At 37.0% G+C, this 19,031-nt stretch overlaps 1 protein-coding gene across 3 annotated transcripts in view; it reads left to right on the top strand.

The window, feature by feature from the left end:
* Cnot4 (CCR4-NOT transcription complex subunit 4) overlaps positions 1-19,031 on the top strand; it is a 63,264-nt gene that overhangs the window by 8,223 nt on the left and 36,010 nt on the right. For all 3 annotated transcript variants that reach the window (XM_059257566.1, XM_059257565.1, XM_059257567.1), the window contains exons 3-7: positions 3,637-3,723; positions 4,456-4,557; positions 5,243-5,368; positions 8,874-8,998; positions 16,589-16,646. In XM_059257566.1, coding sequence (XP_059113549.1) covers positions 3,637-3,723; positions 4,456-4,557; positions 5,243-5,368; positions 8,874-8,998; positions 16,589-16,646 — 498 coding nt within the window. The remainder of the gene's footprint in view (positions 1-3,636; positions 3,724-4,455; positions 4,558-5,242; positions 5,369-8,873; positions 8,999-16,588; positions 16,647-19,031) is intronic.

The raw sequence follows: 19,031 nt of genomic DNA, 5'->3' as shown, positions 1-19,031 counted from the left end.
GCTGTCTTTGGGCTAAAGTGTTTGCTGCGTAGGGAATGTCCAAGGGTTTCTGAATAAGAAAGACCTCTTTCTGCAATCTGATTTCTCTGTCTGGAAGGTTAGCGTTCAGTGATGAGATGTGGTTGGGGCAGGTTGAGTGGCACTTAATCATGAAAGGTTTGCCAACAATGTTGAGGAGTTGCATTTGATCCTAAAGGCAGTGAAAAGCTGTTGAATGTTCTCAAGAATAGAATGACATGCTAGATCTGTGCTCTGGAATTACCATTTTGGCTATCATATGGGCATGTCAATGTAATTTTATACCTATCTTGTTTTGTCATGAAGGTGTTATGCCCAGATGTTTACCTGAAACTATTTCCATAAATCAGTGGTCTTCAACTCTTCAACTCTAAAAGTGGTTCATGAAAAACTAAAATTGTATAAAATGCCTTCTTTTTGTTGTTGTTGTTAGATCCCATTCGTTTGCACTTTACTATGCATTCTTGTTTGGTATAGAGTACTTGAATCAGAATGTTTTGGGGAAGGACCTGTATTGATAATTTGACAAAGCCCCCAAATTACTTCCATTTTAGTAATTCAACCAGAATCCAGAACCACTGCTGCTCTTAGTTGAAATATTACCTGTCTTTTTCTTCCATTTCTTTTCTTTTTTAATTTTTTTTTAGTTTTTCGAAACAGGGTTTCTCTGTGTAGTCCTGGATGTCCTGTATCTTGCTTTGTAGACCAGGCTATCCTCAAACTCACAGAGATCTGCCTGTCTCTGCTTCCTAAGTGCTGGGATTAAAGGCATGCGCCACCACTGCCTGTCTACCTGTCTTTTTCTTAATGACTTAATTTTATTGGACCAGTCAACAGCATTTGACACAGGCACTACTGCTCTCCAAATAATGGTCCCCCAAGTTTTTACTCCTATAAGCCTGTACTCTACCCCATAGCCAAACAAATTGTATCCTTCATTTTCTTACAGTAGTCTTCTGCTTTTCTTAATTAGAGTAAAACTCAAATTCCTCATAAGGGCCTGCCTACTACATGACCTTATGGCAAACTACCTGTCTGGCCACGTATGCCATTGTTTTTCTGTTGAATGAAAATGACACAGGCTTCCTTGGGCTAGTGTTCTCCTGTGTGCCGTAAATGCTCTTGTGTCAGGTGGGATTGTTGCACGAATCCTAAATGGTCTTATAATAAAAACCCAGAGTCAGATATCAGGGTGAAAGCTGAAAGATCAGAAACAGAACAAGCCACAGCTACCACCTCTTACCTCATCAACTCCTTAACCTGACAGATCCTCTGCAAGAGCACCAATTCCTGTCTCCTCCCACCTTATATTCCTTTCTCTGCCCAGCGTTTTTCTGTGTAGCCCTGCCTGTCCTGGAACTCTCTCTGTAGACCAGCCTAGCCTTGAATTCAGAGATCTACCTCTCTCTGCCTCCCTAAGTGCTGCCACCACCACACCTGGCATGTACAACACCTTCAAAAGACAAGGATGAAGAAATCCTTGAGATAAGTCAAGAAGTACACATATGAACAGGACACTTAGATAAAAAACTAAAAGTATGAACAAAATCCCAAAAAGACATTCCACTTTCCTTGAAAAGACTTACGAACAGGAATAATTCAGTGTTTTAATTAATCATTAATACAATTGAAAATGTATTCTTGATGGTATCTCCCCCTGTATATTTCTCTGTGTGTGTGTGTGTGTGTGTGTGTGTGTAAAATCTCAAGGAAAACAGTGATGAAAAGACCTTTCTGTATGTAAGTGCTTGGTCACAGCTACTCTAGAGCATATCTACTTGTGTGACCTTTTAAGCCAGAAGCATTATTATTACTTTGGAGTTTACTTTGTCAATTCTTAGGTCTGTCTTAGACCTATTGGATGATATGAATTTCTTTTTTAACTTGTCTCTCAAATGATTTGCATTAATATTCAATTTCTTGGAGTAGTGTTTTTACACTACAAAACGTAGCAGTTAGACATGTAGATTGTTACAGGTATATGTATTCACAACTTAAGTTTCCATGAAATGATGTGATTTCTGCAAAACAACTAGTAAATTTCAAAGTATGTGTAGTCTTTCCTTAATTACATATTATCTATAAATTCAATTTATGTCAAAACTGAGAAAATACTTTGTTTCTGTATAATATGAAGTTTCTAACTTCCCTTAACTATAGACAGGCCTCATAGCTACATGCATGTCTTATAGGACATTGAGAAGGTACCAAGGACCACTGTTGGGCAGGGCTAGTTTGAGTCATGCAAGAATCATTCCCTGGCTTCCAACCTCTGAACTTTAAAGTTCCCTCCCTTCCCAATTAAAACTTCCCCTGATCTCTACAGTGGCCCCTTCAGTGCTTCCTTCATTGAGAACTGCTGCTATAAACTCACTTCGGAGAAGAGCTGCTGCTCAAGAACAGCCATGTGCTGCCAGCCATGGGAAACAGGCATTTTAGCTATGAGCCTGTTAGCTGAATTGATATTCTTCCAGCTGGAATATTGAATGCAGTTTCAAATTTTACTGGCCAGAAAACCCCTTTTCAAACTATTTTCTTCTCCATCCTTAACCCCTGAAACAATCTGGGGACGAGGTTTCATTTCATTAGCTACCATTATTGTTCTATAAGTCAAGGGGTCTGGGTAGGTAAAAAAGTGGAACCTTTTAGTCAATTAAAACTGCCTGTGTGTAATCTTATAAACACCACCCAAAATAGTGTGATTAGTGTGTATTATGTTGAAAACGGTTAAGAATTAATGGCATAACATAGACTGTTCATTTGAGAAAGAGGTTGCTGTCTGTAAAGTTCTAGGAAAAGACCAAAATTTAATGTTGAGCGAGTTCCAAGTCATGGAGAGGTTTTGTATCATATAATATTCTGATCACATTAGTCAAGGTTATGGAAGTTTGTAAGAAAATCTAAAAGAGCACTGTAGTAATCACAAAGTACCAGAGGTGAGAGAGAGGTAAGGCCAGGAAAACCCCAAGAAGTGACTGAGGCACTAGAGGAAGAATATCAGTTGGCTTTCTAGATAGAACTTAGCACTAACTTAGCAGCAAAGATTGTGAGGAGGGAGTAATCCATGAGATACTTGCAAAATAGTGAATTTACTGACATAGGAAATTATACACATAGTGATAGATCATAAAGCGTAGAAGATTGAGGGGATGCTATTAGCATATTTGGAATTTATAAGCAGGGCCTTAGTGTAATAATCAATAGATTTATGAGACATAAATGTCATTGCTTATGTCTGTTCTTTGCCTCTCTGTTCTTGTATATAATTTTGATCATTGTTTTGATCATTACTGCTTCATAAAAGTCATTTATTGGTGACAGTACAGTTTCTGTGAAGGTGAGATATTGATGCAGACATTAGAACATAGTAATGCCAAACTTAAATCTCAGTTCCTATTTAGTGTTTAAAAAAAAAAAAAAAGAATAGCTCTTAGTTAGGCTCTTAAAATATCCTGTGAGTTAGCTACATAAATGCACTTAGGAGGTAGTCACATTAATTAGAAATTTAAAAAATTACCAGTGTGCTTTTCACTTACAAGGGATGGTAAATGTCCCCATTATAAGGATAAAGATGATTAAGCGGGGACAGTTTATGCCTTATTTCTTCTTCTCTTATAGGTTTTAAAACGACCAGAGTATTTTGGGAAGTTTGGTAAAATACATAAAGTTGTCATCAATAATAGCACATCATATGCAGGCTCACAGGTAACTCATTATAGGGATTTTTGCGTTTCCTCCCTATGGTCTGGGCTTGACCTGGGCTGTCAGAAGGAAAATTCGCTTTCTGCAATCAGAAAGCTTGAGGGTCAAAGGAGTTATACAGTGTAGTGACCTCTGTTGGTGGGCTGGGGAGTTTGTATGTTCATTTGATCCCTCAGGACATAGAGCAAATGGCTTGATGGAATAAGAGGGAAATAGAAAACCAAAGTTTATTGAAGGGGTTAAGGGGTGGGGGTGGTTACCACGCAACCTGATAACTAGATAATTTTAGATATTGAAAACTTAATACAGCAGCTTTGTTAAACTGGTATTAGTTAACAACATGTACAGATCATGTTTATTTTTGAGAGTATTTACTTTGATACAGTGTCTTTAAATCTGACCTTTTAAAATTTCACTTCTAAACTTTTTTATAACTTTGATGAGCCTGTCAAGTTACTTTTGAAAAATAGGGGGTGGGGGGAGGAAAGATACTATTTTATTTATCTGTGTTATAATCCACTTTAGCTAGATAAAGTTCAAGCATGATTACTTTTAAATGAGCTAATAGAAGGAACAACATTATATCAGAAACTATTCTAATTATTACCATTGTTATTAACAATGTCAGTAGTAAAATAAAAACTTTTAGAGTTCTTAGGCAGGTTGCAAAAGAATTTTACTTTTCAGCACTAATTTGAAACTAACAACAGTGGAATGGGATGTGCTTTGCTTTAGGGTCCGAGTGCCAGTGCTTATGTAACCTATATCCGGTCAGAAGATGCTCTCAGAGCAATACAGTGTGTCAACAATGTGGTGGTAGATGGCAGGACACTGAAGGTAATATGTTTCTCTTGATTATTCTCAGTCTTTTAAGAGGAAGCGTTAAGATTAAAAAGTAGAGGAGTACCTGGCATTTAAAAGGTAACTTTTAAGGCATTTAATTTAAAGGTTATCTCTTTGGTTTCCATACCAACCTGTATACACAAATTATTTAGTACTAAGTAGGGCTCTGTTTTATTTATTGAGTGGGAATGCACATTATCTAGAGGATAATACTTTAACATTTTAACTCATGTTTTTCTTATTTTATGAAAATAGAACTGTTCTCATCAGAGTTGGGTAATAGTTATGATTTGTTTATGTTTGGGCAAATAATCCCAACCAGTGTAAATGGAAGAAGGATGGCATCCTTAGAAAAAGGAATTTCCTTTCTTCTGTACTGAACTACTTATAAACATGGAACAGGCTTTTCTCTGCCCCTGATGCCTAGATAAGAAGATTTGAATTTGCAAACTCTGGAAACCATTCACTTGGATGTTTTCTCTACATCTTCTAAGTAAACATCTACAATAAGTCCACCAGTAATAGTTCAGCTCCCTAGTGTTCTCAGTCATGCTTTGTTCTGTCTGTGTTTCATTTCAGGTAAAATAATAAATAAAGTAAATTAATCATGAGAATTGACATTGTGGTATCAATTCATGTTTTGAGTGTTCTTTCCCCTGTTCCACTCTTCTTCCTACAGGCGTCTTTAGGTACAACAAAATACTGCAGTTACTTCTTAAAGAATATGCAGTGCCCAAAGCCTGACTGCATGTATCTGCATGAATTGGGAGATGAGGCAGCCAGCTTCACAAAAGAGGAAATGCAGGTAGTAAACTCATGTGAATTACTAGTTTAGTACAAAAGGAATTACTTTTAAAGTTAAAATTATAAAGGCAAAAACGAAGATTTGAGTTTATGAAACCGATATTACTTTAAAGTAGCATTTCTAAAGTGTCTCTTAAAATGTCTCTTCTGTGGACATGGTTCCAATAAGAACGAGCCTGTGGTCAGCTAAGTCGGAAGACGACATTAGTAAATTAGCAGATTGATTTGTTGCAAAATGCTCCAGAGGTTTAATGTGCCAGCTTATATTCAAACGGGAATCTGACTGACCACAGGAAACACTTCGGGAGTCCACCTAAAGGAGAATGTCAGCAATAAGAAATCCAAGGAGTTACAGTAATTATTAGTTGGGGTTTTTTGTTGTTGCTTTTGTCTGTTTTGGTTCAACATCTACTCTTTATAGAATATTCTAGAAAATAATAATCTGTCCAATGATGCTGATCCCATTTTTAAGCTGTGACTCTCCTTTGAAAGTGTCCACAGAGTAGTCAGTGCCCTATAAAAGGTGACTTGAAGGCTTAATATCCTGTCTTCTTTTTTACGTTTCCTTTTCTCCTGTCTCCTTTCAATTTGTAGTATAAACATGCTTTTACAAGTAAAAATGTTGACCATACGGCATATTAAAATGAGGATTATACCAAAGCACAATGCTGCAGTTCCCTTTTGTAGATGAGGACTTCAGATTGTTGCTGTGGACTTTTGCAGGAATACTTCTCATTTAGAAGGTGGGGGGCATTCATTGCTACTTTTTATTCCAGGTCAAACTAGAAACTATATGAGCTTCTTTAAAGGCAGATCGTAAACAGCATGAAGCTTTGTCTCTTTTGACTTGGAGTTAATGCAGATTAAGTCCCATTCATTATAATAACCATGTTGGTGATTTTTGACAACATTGTCTTTGAAATTAAAAAACAGTGTTTAAAATAATGATACTCAACAGGGCAAACAAAATACATCTTTGTTAGTTAATAACTTCAAAAAGTTTTGTTCATGAGTGATTTTTTTCTTTAAGTGAAACTTTGTTTTTTGAGTGTGTGTGCATATATAGGGCGTATATAGGTATGTGCAGGTGCCCTCTTCTGTGCATGCACCCGTGGAAACCAGAGGTACACATAGAACATGGAAAGTCTTTCTAGATGGCTCTCCACCTTAATTTTTGAGACAGGGTCTGTTTGGTTGATCTGAGACTGGCTGACCAAGGAGTACATAGTATCCTACTGTCTTCTCCATACTTATTCTGTTTTGTTTACACACACACACACACACACACACACACACACACACACACACGGCCCCGAACTCAGCCCACTGAGTCATCTCCCCAGCTCCTGGGTTAGCCTTCTTGGATGAAATCTAGATAGAAACATTTCAAACTGCATTTTAAGTCATGTGTATATATTTAATACTCACCTGCTATTACAGTGAAAGTTTGTCTAAGGATTTCAAGTTGATTTCATGTAAATCTGTTGTTCAACAATAGGAGAAAAATGAGATTTTTTTTTAACTGCCTGAATGAACTGCTCCATAATCACTTATATATCAGGCTGAGCCATAATAGCTTCTGAAGTGTTGATTACAGAAAGAATTTTCTAGGTGGTTTATGCTTTAAAGATATAAAATTCACATCAAAATATACTTTTCTTATCTTAAAACACATTCATAGTATGTTCTTTTTACCTGAGTTTTTAAGATTATTCTAATAGTTTCTTTGCTGAAATATTTCTCAGTATAGAAAGAACATTTGAGTACGTTGTATCATGGCAAAACCAAAAACCATCTTTCTTTGTTACTATATAACTCAAAATTGAGTAACCAGCTTGTGTGTAGGGAGCAGTGCGTGTGTGCTGTACATGATGCAGTTTGTGCTAAGTTAGATGATAACCACCCTCACTTCATATTTTGATTTTATTTTATTCTGTTGTATTTCCATTTTGCCACAGTATATACTTAAATCACAGTTTTAACGTAGTTGATATTTCCATCATTAAGTGAAAAGTTCTTTTAGTCAAGACACATATAGAGATGGTAAAAAGTACTGAGAAGTCTTTTCATTCCATTTGTTTTTGTTTACGGTTTGCTTCTACAGTGATCCTTGTCTGATTTCTCCTGTACCATTTGTGACATTGCCTTCTGATAGAAAGCTACCCCAACCAACTAGAGTAAGGCGTTGTTTCTGGGATAGGTAGTGGGTGCCAGCAAGGTTTTCTGTAAAGGCCAGCCTAGTGAAGTATTTTGGGATTTCTAGACTGTGCAGCACCTGTCACTGTGCTCCACTATCTTACTGTAAGACTTCACTCCAGTTTTATAGCAAGGAAGCAGATAGACAGTGTATAAATGAGTAGCCAGACTCTGTCCCAGTGAGGCCTTGGGACACAAGGAGAGACTGTCTGTGACTGCTTCTTCCTGGTTTAGAGTAGTTGAAGACATTCATTTTTATTTTGTTATAGGTAGGGAGAAAGTAGAGAATAAAAACAAATTAATGGCATTTTTATCTAGTGTCAAGATAAAGAAAAAATGTAAGAAAACTGGATTCATTGTGCTGTTGATTTCTAAATAGAAGCAGACATCTATTGATAAATTTTGTTTAATCATCAGATGTTCCGGTTTCCTTCCAATTGCTGTGACAAGCAGCATGACCAAAAGCAATTTATGGGAAGAAAGGGGTTTATTTCAGCTCACAGGTTGTAGTTGATCTTTGAGGGAAGTCTGGGCAAGAACTCAGGGAGGAATGCTGCTTGCTTTCCTGCTGACCTGCTTATCTATAGCTAGTTTTCTTTTATAGCCTAGGAATGGTACTGTCCACAGTGTGCTGGGCCAGGCTCTCCTACATCAGTTAACCCTCAAAATAATTCTCCACAGACAGGCCACTGATCTGGGCAATCCCTCCATTGGCATTTCTTTCTTAGGTGATTCTAAGTTGTGTCAAGTTGACAATTAAAGCTAACTGGGTCATCAGAAAACTCAGTAGTGATGCGGACTTAGTTGTGTGAGAGAAACTGCAAGGACTTTAAATTTTTTATTATATTTATTTAGTCATTAATATGTGTGTGTTCACATGTGCATCAATGTGTGCACATGCACACATGCCACAGCACATATGTGGAGGTCAGAGGATAGCTTGTGGGGTTGGTTCTCTCCTACCATATGTGTTTTCCAGGGATCAAACTCCAGATTGTCAGGCTTGCCAACAAGTGTTTTTACCCACTGAGCTATCTCAGTGGCCTCTTTCTGATGCACTGATGTGGTGACATTGTTCTCTACATATGGTTCTGAGGGAATGCTTTGGTCTGTGGAGTATCCGTAGTGTATTTGGCTGGAAAAACTTGTTGGTCTAAAAGTTTTGTAGCATCATCCCGAGGTTTCTTTGGCTCTGTGAGAAAACTCCAGTGTTCTCTTTATGGTACCTTTAATAATTAGAAAGTAGCCAAACATTTCATACCAGATTGTTTTTTGAATCCCACTGCAGTTTTAATTTCTTCTTTCATTAGGCGGGTAAACACCAAGAGTATGAACAGAAGCTACTTCAAGAATTATATAAATTAAATCCCAATTTTCTTCAGCTATCTACGGGTTCAGTTGATAAAAATAAGAACAAAGTGACACCATTGCAAAGGTATGATACGTAAGTACTGATTAAGTACTGATACTACTCTAGTGAGATGTCTTTCCCTCCTGCTTGTCATTCTTCTCATAAAAAGATCTATTATTTATGTACCATTTTCAGCTATATATAAATGTCAGGTCATAGTTTCTGAATATGATTTTTATTTTATTTTATTTTAAAACAGGGTCTTATAAAGTAGCCTTCACTGGCCTGGAACTCACTGTGTAGACCAGGCTGGCATAGAACTTAGAGATCCTTTTGCCTCTGCCTCCTGAGTCCTGGGATTAAAGGTGTGTGCTACCAGGCATGGCTAAATTTGAATTTCTGTTGCTCACTGCTCCTTAGTAACACTTAGCTTCTTAATGCCTTCACTCTGAGCTCTTATTTACAGATGGGGACAGCCTTTCATGTTGTAAAGAAGTCACAGAGCTGGATACAACGCTCACATCTCTAATCCTAGCACTTAAGAGGCTGATTGATGCAAGAGGGTCACAAGTTTAAGATCACAGTCTGGGCTAAAGAGCAAGTTCTTGGTTTTTACCAAATAAGAACCCTGTGTTGGTAGGGAAAAAGGAAATCAAGGAGGGTTAGATATTGAAAAGCTCTTGCCACCCACTTTAAGGTTTCTCCCTAACATAAAGGAGAAAGCGTATTATAAAGAAAAAAGGTAGTCATCTGAAGGGTTGTGTGTTCGGGTTAAAAATGTGCACAGCTGTGTAGTCCAGGGGATCACTGATGTTACATCCTGTGAGGAGAGAGTGTAACATATTTAGAGTCTTAACTTGGGAACAGACAGTCTTCCTGTCTTCAACCTTTACATGGTCTGGGTGGTACATATTAAATGAGTGTTTAAACAGATTATAATTTGTAGTGCAAAGTCTCATGATGATATGATGATTTTCATGCCTTAAACTGTAAGGTTAAGTTTTGCTGTAAGTTGTCAAACATTATACAGTTAAATAATAGCTATGATTTTACTGTATCCTATCTAAATGTTCTTTAAGTGATATTTTAATGTCTAGCTTTAGATAGTAGAGTCTAGTAAAATAACCAGCTTTCAAATGTATCAATAAAAATTACACAGATTATTGTCAGAGTCTTTCTTCAAACAAATTCTTGGGTTTAAAATTTTAAAGCAACTGTCTATTTATTCCCTTTAATACTGAAGATTATCTAAATATTAAAGTCTAGTTAAATGTGAGTATTTCTTACACATTTATACATAATGGGTATGTATATGTATATACATATATAAATAGATGCCAGCATAAAACATAAAATCACTGTGTAGTAAATAATGGAAAGTTTCTTTATGTCGAAGTTAGGAATAAAAGCTAAATCCAGCCATCTTTTGAGCTGAACAAACTGACCCCTACTCTTTCTAGATGATGAACCATGTGCCATTGCTCATTACCTGCCACTTCTGTGGTACTTGATAAAAGAATGAGATTATTGTAGTAAACATTTCTGATATACTCAGCATTTATATACATCATTGGTCTTATTAAAAACAACTTTTCTGCATGGTGAAGTTGCTTTGAAATGATGCAATACAAGTGCTGAGAGCAGGAAACGAAGCCATCAGTTGTAATGCATAAGGTTGGGTAGTTTATAGCTTGGGGCTGTAAAATGTAGATCGAGACATTATTTGTGCAACAGCTGAAGATTATAAAAGGAATAGTACCTGGTTGGGCTATTGTGCTGTGGACACTGAGCAGGCCTAGTGGTAAGAATCACAGAGTATACATTGCACAGTGTAGGTGGTCCTGGCTTGATGTGGCTCATGTAGTCCATGTAGGAAAATGAAGGGAAGATGTGAATGAAAATTTATATGCTTATTTAATCTTAGTAGTCCTGTATGGAAGATAGTGTCATTATTACTTCAGGTAAGAAAACTAAACAGAGCTAAGTGTTAACATGTAGTCCACACAAATGCATTATAGAGACCAGATTCTGACCAAAATCCCTGCCACTTTAAAGACTAGACTCACCACACTTTGCCATCATTTAAAAGGTTTAAACTATGCCAGAATTTTAAAGGAGGAATTGCTAGAAAAGAAGTTAATGCCAGTCACAATCATTTTTATTAAGTAAAATCATTTGACTGAAAGTCTCTTGTACTTCATTCAGAGTTGTAACTTTGAAATAATTGATAGTGTCTAAGCTTCCTTCAACCGCAGATAGAGGGCACTAGTATACTATAGTAAAGATATGGAAAGGAAAACTTGTATAGGAATTTATCAGTTTTATTCCATGGAGAGGAAGTGTATATTGTCGTGGTCATCACCACCACCACCATTGTTGTTATTGTCATCTTTTTCTGGTATTGTAGATCAAATCCAGGGTCTTGTGGGTGATAGGCAAACAGTTTACCACTGACCACCATTTCTAACTCCTTTTTGAAAGAGCATGGCCATATTCGTACTGAAAATTACATATGCTCTGATAGACAGGTGCCATCTGAATGCCTTAGTAATTGAATAGATTGGGAGTAATTATTGCATTAATCCTCTTTGGATTCCTTGGCATTACTTGGTACCTCTAAGTATCAAAAGAGGTACCAGCTGATGGTGGTGGATGCCTTTAATCCTAACATTTGAGAGGCAGAGGTAGGTGAATCTCTATGAGTTAAAGGCCAGCAGGGTCTTTAGAGCAAGTTTCAGGTCAGCCAGGACTACACAGAGAAACCGTGTCTCGAAAAGCTATTTAAAAAAAAAAAAAAAGTGTAGTGTAGTTTGTCAAAAATGTACAAGATACTCTCAAGCAGAACTTGCTAAATCATTCATAGGTATGAAGATACTCTGTGAATTCTGAAATTTTATGTAAAATCTTACATGTTCATTGTTTTTGTGTGGAGGCATTGCTGTGTTGCTAGCTAGAGGCCTAGAAGTGAACTTAGGAGTAGTAGAAAACAGTGATTCTTACAGTACGGACAGGAGCCACAAAAGTGGCCTGCATTTTAGAGGTCTCCAGAAAGACTTCGTTCTCTTTATTGTAGACAAGTGATTTACAGTCTCCATTTTTATTTTTTGCATAAAGCGCAGAGCTTTTTTTTAGTAGTTGAATGGGTAAAAGTCTGCTAAACTAGGATACTTAAATTAAAATTAGTTAATTGCTAGGGGTTTGGTTTTCTGTTTTGAATTCTGTCTTTATTTCAGTCCCTGTCCCGTTCTGATTTACATGTAGTTACTGCACATGTGCATATATAGTGGGGAACTATTAAGTCATCTGGAGATTCGTGCCCCACTTAAGTTGACTACAGTTAAAAAAAAGTTACTAGAGCCACTGATCTAAAGGATTTGATTAGAAAGTTAGATGAGGATAATGGGACCCCCACTTCAAAGTAACTAGTACCAGAGACTCAGTGGCAAAAGTGAGGCAGTTTATGACCTTGCTAGGTAGATCACCAGCTCAGACAAAGTGACAGGTAGGCTGATTAAGTACTCCCATTAGGTGCAAAACAGTCATTCCTATGTTCCCAATGAGGGTCCTGTTGCCCTCTTCACCATTTGCTGAGTACCCAGGGAGGCACAATCTTCATGTTGCCTAATTTTTGTTACCCACTCCATTCAATACATATACTTAGTCATGTAGCATACTATGGCCTGTATTTTTCCATCCTGAGATTAAACTTTAGTGTGGTCTTGGGAGCAGTCAACACAAACAGATCTCCCTCAACAAAACCTTAGGTTTGAATGAAAGGTAGCTAAAAGGCCTAGACAGACAGGCACTAGCTGTTTGGACAGGGAACCCAGTATCCCCTGCTTATCTAAACCCTAAGCTCTGTTAAGGCACTTTTATATTAAAAGTGGACCATTGTATTTTGTTTCTCATTGAATAAGTCAAGAGAGGGATGGTTGAAGATAGGATGTGAGGGCCTTGGAAAATAGCTCAGCGGGTAAGATACTTGTCACAAAAGCACGAAGACTAGAGTTGAAATCTCTGCACACCTGTGACCTTAGTGCTGGCAGTTAGGAAGGGGACACTTGATTACTAGTAAACAGCTTTGAGTTTAATGCACAAATAAAAATGCAGATTATAAATCTTTTGTCCACAATAGAAGAGGAATGTCTGAAGGTAGATAAAATGATTTCTCAACATCAGCCTAGTTTCAGATTCATTAAGACGGGCTCTGTCTCAAGGAAATATGGTGGGGAGTAAGAAAGTAAGCCTCCCAGGTTCTTCCTCTGGCCTCCATGTGTGCACATAGGAGCACACAAAAAGGTGCATGCACCACTCATATAAAGAAATGCATGAGGCCGGGCGGTGATGGCGCATACCTTTAATCCCAGCACTTGGGAGGCAGAGGCAGGCGGATCTTTGTGAGTTCGAGGCCAGCCTGGTCTACAGAGCGAGATCCAGGAAAGGCGCAAAACTACACAGAGAAACCCTGTCTTGAAAAACAAACAAACAAACAAACAAACAAACAAACAAAGAAATGCATGAATAACATGTTTTTAAAGAATAAGATTCTTGGGGTCCTTATTTCCTAGAAGAGAAGGCACATCAAAAAAGCAATTGTGTGTTTAAGTCAACTTTAATATATAATATCTTTTTGAAAGTTAAACTTCATTACAGAGACATAATGAATAAATGGAGGCTTTACCCATTGTGTAGGAAGGCTCGCCACATCTTTAGATGTCTTTCAACTTCATTATTAATAATTCTTAGCTAGGTGTGGTGATACACGCCTGTAACCCAGCACTTGGAAGGCAGAGACAGGTGGTTCTTTGTGAGTTCAAGACCACTCTGGTCTACATAGTGAGTTACAGGACACCAAGACTATGTAGAGAGACCCTGTCTCAAAGAACAAAACCAAACAAACAGACAAAAAAATTATTTTTGTGCATACCAGTGGAAATGAAGGTATTTATTTTCGTTTTATGTTACGTAGTTCTAGGGTTGTGAGAAAGCCAATTAAAGCATTTGCCAGCTACAAACACTTCACCTTTGCTGAGGTATTTGTTTTCTTGCCTGTAAAAAGCTAATTGTGCCACTTAAAGTTGGCAGTATTTAAAATAGCATAGTAGTAGTTTAAATATTGATGTGTATTTGAAGCTTATACAAAATAAAATGTTTTCTGTGAAGACAAGTTTTCTATGTCAGTAATTTAAATATGTCATTTGTGGTATCCCAAGGTTTTTAAGACTTTGGTAAACACGAAAAATTAAAGTGAATTTATCTAAATAAACTTATCAAAATATAAGGAAATATATTCAGTTAGAAGCAGAGTACATAAGCTTTTATGTATATAGCAACATGCCATTGAAATTTGGAATTGTCCGTTATTATATTGGCATCTTTATATATATTTACCTTATGTTTAAAATGTAACTAAAATATACTATATTTTGAATTTAATAAACTAGGGAACTAGACCCTCAGTTTTTTTCTGTCCCATTTTTCAGTACCCCCAAATGAATTTTCCTTTGGTCCTTCCATTGTATAATAGTCTTATGTTCAAAAGATTTTTTTAAAACCTCCATCAAACTATTTTTTGGTTAGTTAACATTGTCACTAAGGAACAAAGGAATGTAAAATCCTAAGCATTGACTTAGTAAGTTAGGAGAGGGCAAAATTTGTCTCAGTATTTGAAGATCACAACAGAGGCCCTTACACTGCTTGTTTACAGATAGTTTTGAATTTTGGTTTCTATGTATTTAAAATAAAATATTAAATTTAATCTTGACTCCTTATAGTTGTCAAATCTAATAACTTGAGAGACTTAGGAGACTTGATCCCTTTTCACTGTGTCCCCTCTCTTTAGTCCCTCTTGTTAGATTGCCATTCACCAGGTGTCCCATTTTGCTTTCTGCTGCTGACGTAAACACCATCAGCAGAATTTTGCAACTTGAGGAAAAGATTATGGCTTACAGTTCATCATGAAGGGACATCAGGACAGGAACTGAGGCAAGGACTGAAGTAGAGCTCATGGAGGAATGCTGCTTATTGGCTTGCTCTTTATGGCTCACTTAGCTTGCAATACAACCCAAGGCCATCTCTTCAGGAGTGGTACCACCTACAGTGGGCTGGGCCCTTCGGCATCAATCATTCAAGGAAATGCTCCATAGACTTTCCTATAGGCCAATCTGATGGAGGCCTTTTCTCGGTTGAGGTTCCCTCCTCCCAGCTAACCCTAGCTTGTGGTCAAATTGACTAGCACACCAGGTGCTTGAACTTGGACTGAGCCAGTCTCTTTAGAGATAATAACATTATGCTTTATGTTGTCTATTTTATTTATTTATTTAAGTAAAATAGACGTGCTTATATATTTAGCTTTTGAGGAGTTCTCCTGCTCTTGATTTCAACTGTTCAGGTTAATTTAAAGATATTTACTCTTGGAATAGCACTTAAAAAATGTTAACAAAACTTTTTTTTATGAAAATTTTATCTATAGGGTTTATACATTTTTTGATATGTTATTTATTTATTTATTTATTTGTGTGTATGTGTTTGTATATGTGAATACATGTGGTAGAAAGAGAACTGACTCCAGCAAGTTGTCCTTTGTCCGTCATGTACTGCAGCACACACAAACAAATAAATGTTAAAAAAAGTTGTTAAATATTGCTAATTTTCATTTGTTTCTTTCTTCTGGCCTCTGTCTCATTTTCTGTCATTATTTTTGTTAATTCAGACCATCTTTTTGTTTGAACCAATGAGTTCCGAATTATGTGAAGTCATTTGGCATACGCTGTTCCCACCTTTGATGCTCTTCTTGTCTTCCATTTCTCCCCTTAGAGTATAAGTCTTTTCAGCATTTTCTGTTTAAACAATCTGATAGCTGACTGTAGTGTACAGCTGTTAGATTATCTAGTGTAGCTAGCAGCGTCTCTGTATAACATATGCTTAGGACTCAGCCTTGCGTAACAGCCCTTAAATTTGTTTAGAGCAATTTGTTTGTGTGTTTCTGTGCACATATTTGGGTAGTAATACTTTTCTTCATGTTTGAACTAAGTGGGATTAGTTATAGAAATGATGTAATTAGGTTAGTGTTAGGGCTTTTTATTTTGTCTTTGAATGAGACACCTTAAAACGGACTTCAATTTACAATTTCTCTTAACCATTGTACTATGTTTTCTCTATATGAAGATAAATGTTAATATTTTTTTAGAAAAAATTTATTTTTATTAAAGTACGTATCATTTATCTTGCTTTTATGTGTAATATATACTCTTGCCTTCTCTTCCTAGAGATAGGATTATTATTCATAGACGTATTAAAAGAAATGTATGGATCCTAATCGCCTGTAGTGAGCATTTCTCTACTTTCTGTCCTCTGTCAAACATGTAGAAAAATAAGTTAATCACTGTTTCTTTTTGTCATTTTCCCCTTCTCCATTAGCCACTTATTTTTGGGGACTAATAAGAATGTGAGTTTCATAGTGGGGGAGAGAAGGTTGAGACCTTCCCTTATATGTTTTGAACCCTTAATATTTTACATATGGTCTTGCATCATAGTACCTCAAAAATATTGTTAAGATGACAAAATGTTTATTCTTTTTACTTTGGGGAGTTTTTGTGGTGTGTGTGTGTGTGTGTGTGTGTGTGTGTTAGAATGACTTACTCTTCCTTTTACTCAGTTTGTTTTCTTTTACAGCCCCATTGACAAACCTTCCGATTCTCTCAGTATAGGGAATGGTGATAATTCCCAACAGGTAAGATTTAGATAAAATATTTCATTTATCTGCTATAACCTGAAAGCAAAGCATTTTAAAAAAACACTTTTGTATAAAAAAAAAAAATTGAAGCCGGACGGTGGTGGCACACGCTTTTAATCCCAGCACTCAGGAGGCAGAGCCAGGTGGATCTCTGTGAGTTCAAGGCCAGCTTGGTCTACAAAGTGAGTTCCAGGACAGGCTCCAAAGCTACACAGAGAAACCCTGTCTCAAAAAACCAAAAAAAAAAAAAAAAAAAAGTAAAGAAAAGAAAAGAGGGGGGAAAAAAAGAAAAAAATTTAAAAAATACTTTAAATACCAACGTAATTTAAAAATACCATAATGGACTGCTTTGTTAATGTGTAATAGCTAGCTTCTTTTCTGCATCGAATGTATAGGACATAAGTTGGTCCCCTCCCTTTTTTTTTTTTTTTTTTTCCTTTTTTTGCTCCACATCCTCTCCAGCATGAGCTGTCACTGATCTTAGCCATTCTGACAGGTAGGTGTAAGATGGAATCTCAGAATCATTTGGCTTTGCATTTCCGTTATGGCTAATGACAATGAATATTTCTTTTAAGTGTTTCTTTTTTTAAAAATTTAATTAATTTATTTTATTTTACATCCCCACTACAGTTTTCCCTCCCTCCTCTCTTCCCATTACCTCCCCCCACCACCCCAATATCCACTCCTCTGTTTCTGTTCAGAAAGAGTCAGGCCTCCCATGAGTATCAACAAAGCATGGCATATCAAATTGTGGTAAGATTAAGCACTTCCCTTGTATTTAGGCTAGGCAAGACAACCTAGCATAAGGAATAGGTTCCCAAGAGCCAGCCAAAGCATTAGGGACAGCCCCTGCTTCCATTGTTAGGAGTCCTACAAATAGACCAAGCTACACAACTGTCACATGTCTATGTAGAGGGCTTAGGTCAGTCTATGCAGACTCCCTGATTGTTGCTTCAGACTCTTTGAGTTCCTATGAGCCAGGTTAGTTGTGTCTGTGGGTTTTCATGTGATGTCCTTGACCCCTCTGGCTCCTACAATCCTTCCTCCCTCTCTTTAACAGGTTTCCCTAGAGCTTGGCCTAATGTTTGACTGTGGGTCTCTGCATCTGTTTCCATCAGTTAGTAGACGAAGGCTCTCTGATGGCAATTGGGGTGGTCACCAATTTGATCACGGAAGATGGCCAGTTCAGGATATATACCCACTATTGCTAGGAGTCTTAGCTAAGGTCATCCTTGGGGTTTTCATATATTCATGGGGTTTTCCCTTGCATGAGGTTTCTACTTAACCCTGAGAAGCCAGCCATCTCTTTCAGTACTCTCTCCCTCCATCCACCTCCCCAACCTGACCCTACTAGTCTGTGAATTGTAGCATGATTATTCTTTACAGTAAATATCATACCATGTTTGTCTTCTGGGTCTGGGTTATCTCACTCAAGATGATTTTTTTTCCCCCTAGTTCTATCCATTTGCCTTCAAATTTCCTGATGTCATTGTTTTTAACAGCTGAGTAATACTCCATTGTGTTAATGTATCACATTTTCTTTATACATTCTTCGGTTGAGGGGTATTTAGGTTGTTTCTAGGTTCTGGCTATTACAAATAAAGTTGCTGTGAACATAGTTGAACATACCTTGTGGTATGATTGAGCATCCTTTGGGTATATGCCCAAGAGTAGTAAGTATCACTGGTGTTCTATTCAGGAAGTGGTCTGCTAGTGTGTTCAATGCTATTCCTACTTTCTCTTCTATCAGGTTCAGTTTAACTGGTTTTATGTTGAGGTCTTTGATCCATTTGGACTTGAGTTTTGTGTAGGGCAGTAGACATGGATCTATTTGTATTCTTCCACATGCCAACATGCAGTTATGCCAGCACCATTTGTTGAAAATACTTTCTTTTTCCCATTGTGTAATTTTGGCTTCTTTGTCAAGTTAGTCTCTTCTTAATAACAAAAATTACATTGATAACTACATACTATTGTAGAGTATCATAATGTACCACTATCTTTCAAGTCAGCTACAGCTTTTTTTTTTCATTTTTATTTATTTATTTTTCTATTATCAGCTTGATACAGTACAAATTCTTATCCTAATAATGAAATGTTTCACTGAGGCTTGCCTAGTGATTGAGTAAAACCAAAACTTATTATAAGCCAGTCATCCTAGGGTCCCCCTGCTATGTTGCCTCCCTGGTTCTGTGGGTTGCAGTCTGATTGTTCTTTGCTTTATATCTAGAATCCACTTATGAGTGAGTATATACCATGTTTGTTCTTCTGGGTTTGGGTTACCTCACTCAGGATGATATTTTCTAGTTCCATCCATTTGTCTGCAAATTTCATGCTGTCATTGTTTTTCTCTGCTGAATAGTACTCCATTGTGTATATGTA

Source organism: Peromyscus eremicus, chromosome 3, assembly GCF_949786415.1.
Source record: "Peromyscus eremicus chromosome 3, PerEre_H2_v1, whole genome shotgun sequence".
Classification (NCBI taxonomy): Eukaryota; Metazoa; Chordata; class Mammalia; order Rodentia; family Cricetidae; genus Peromyscus; species Peromyscus eremicus.
Note: the sequence above shows the minus strand (reverse complement) of the source record. Positions and strands in the feature narration are given on the sequence as shown.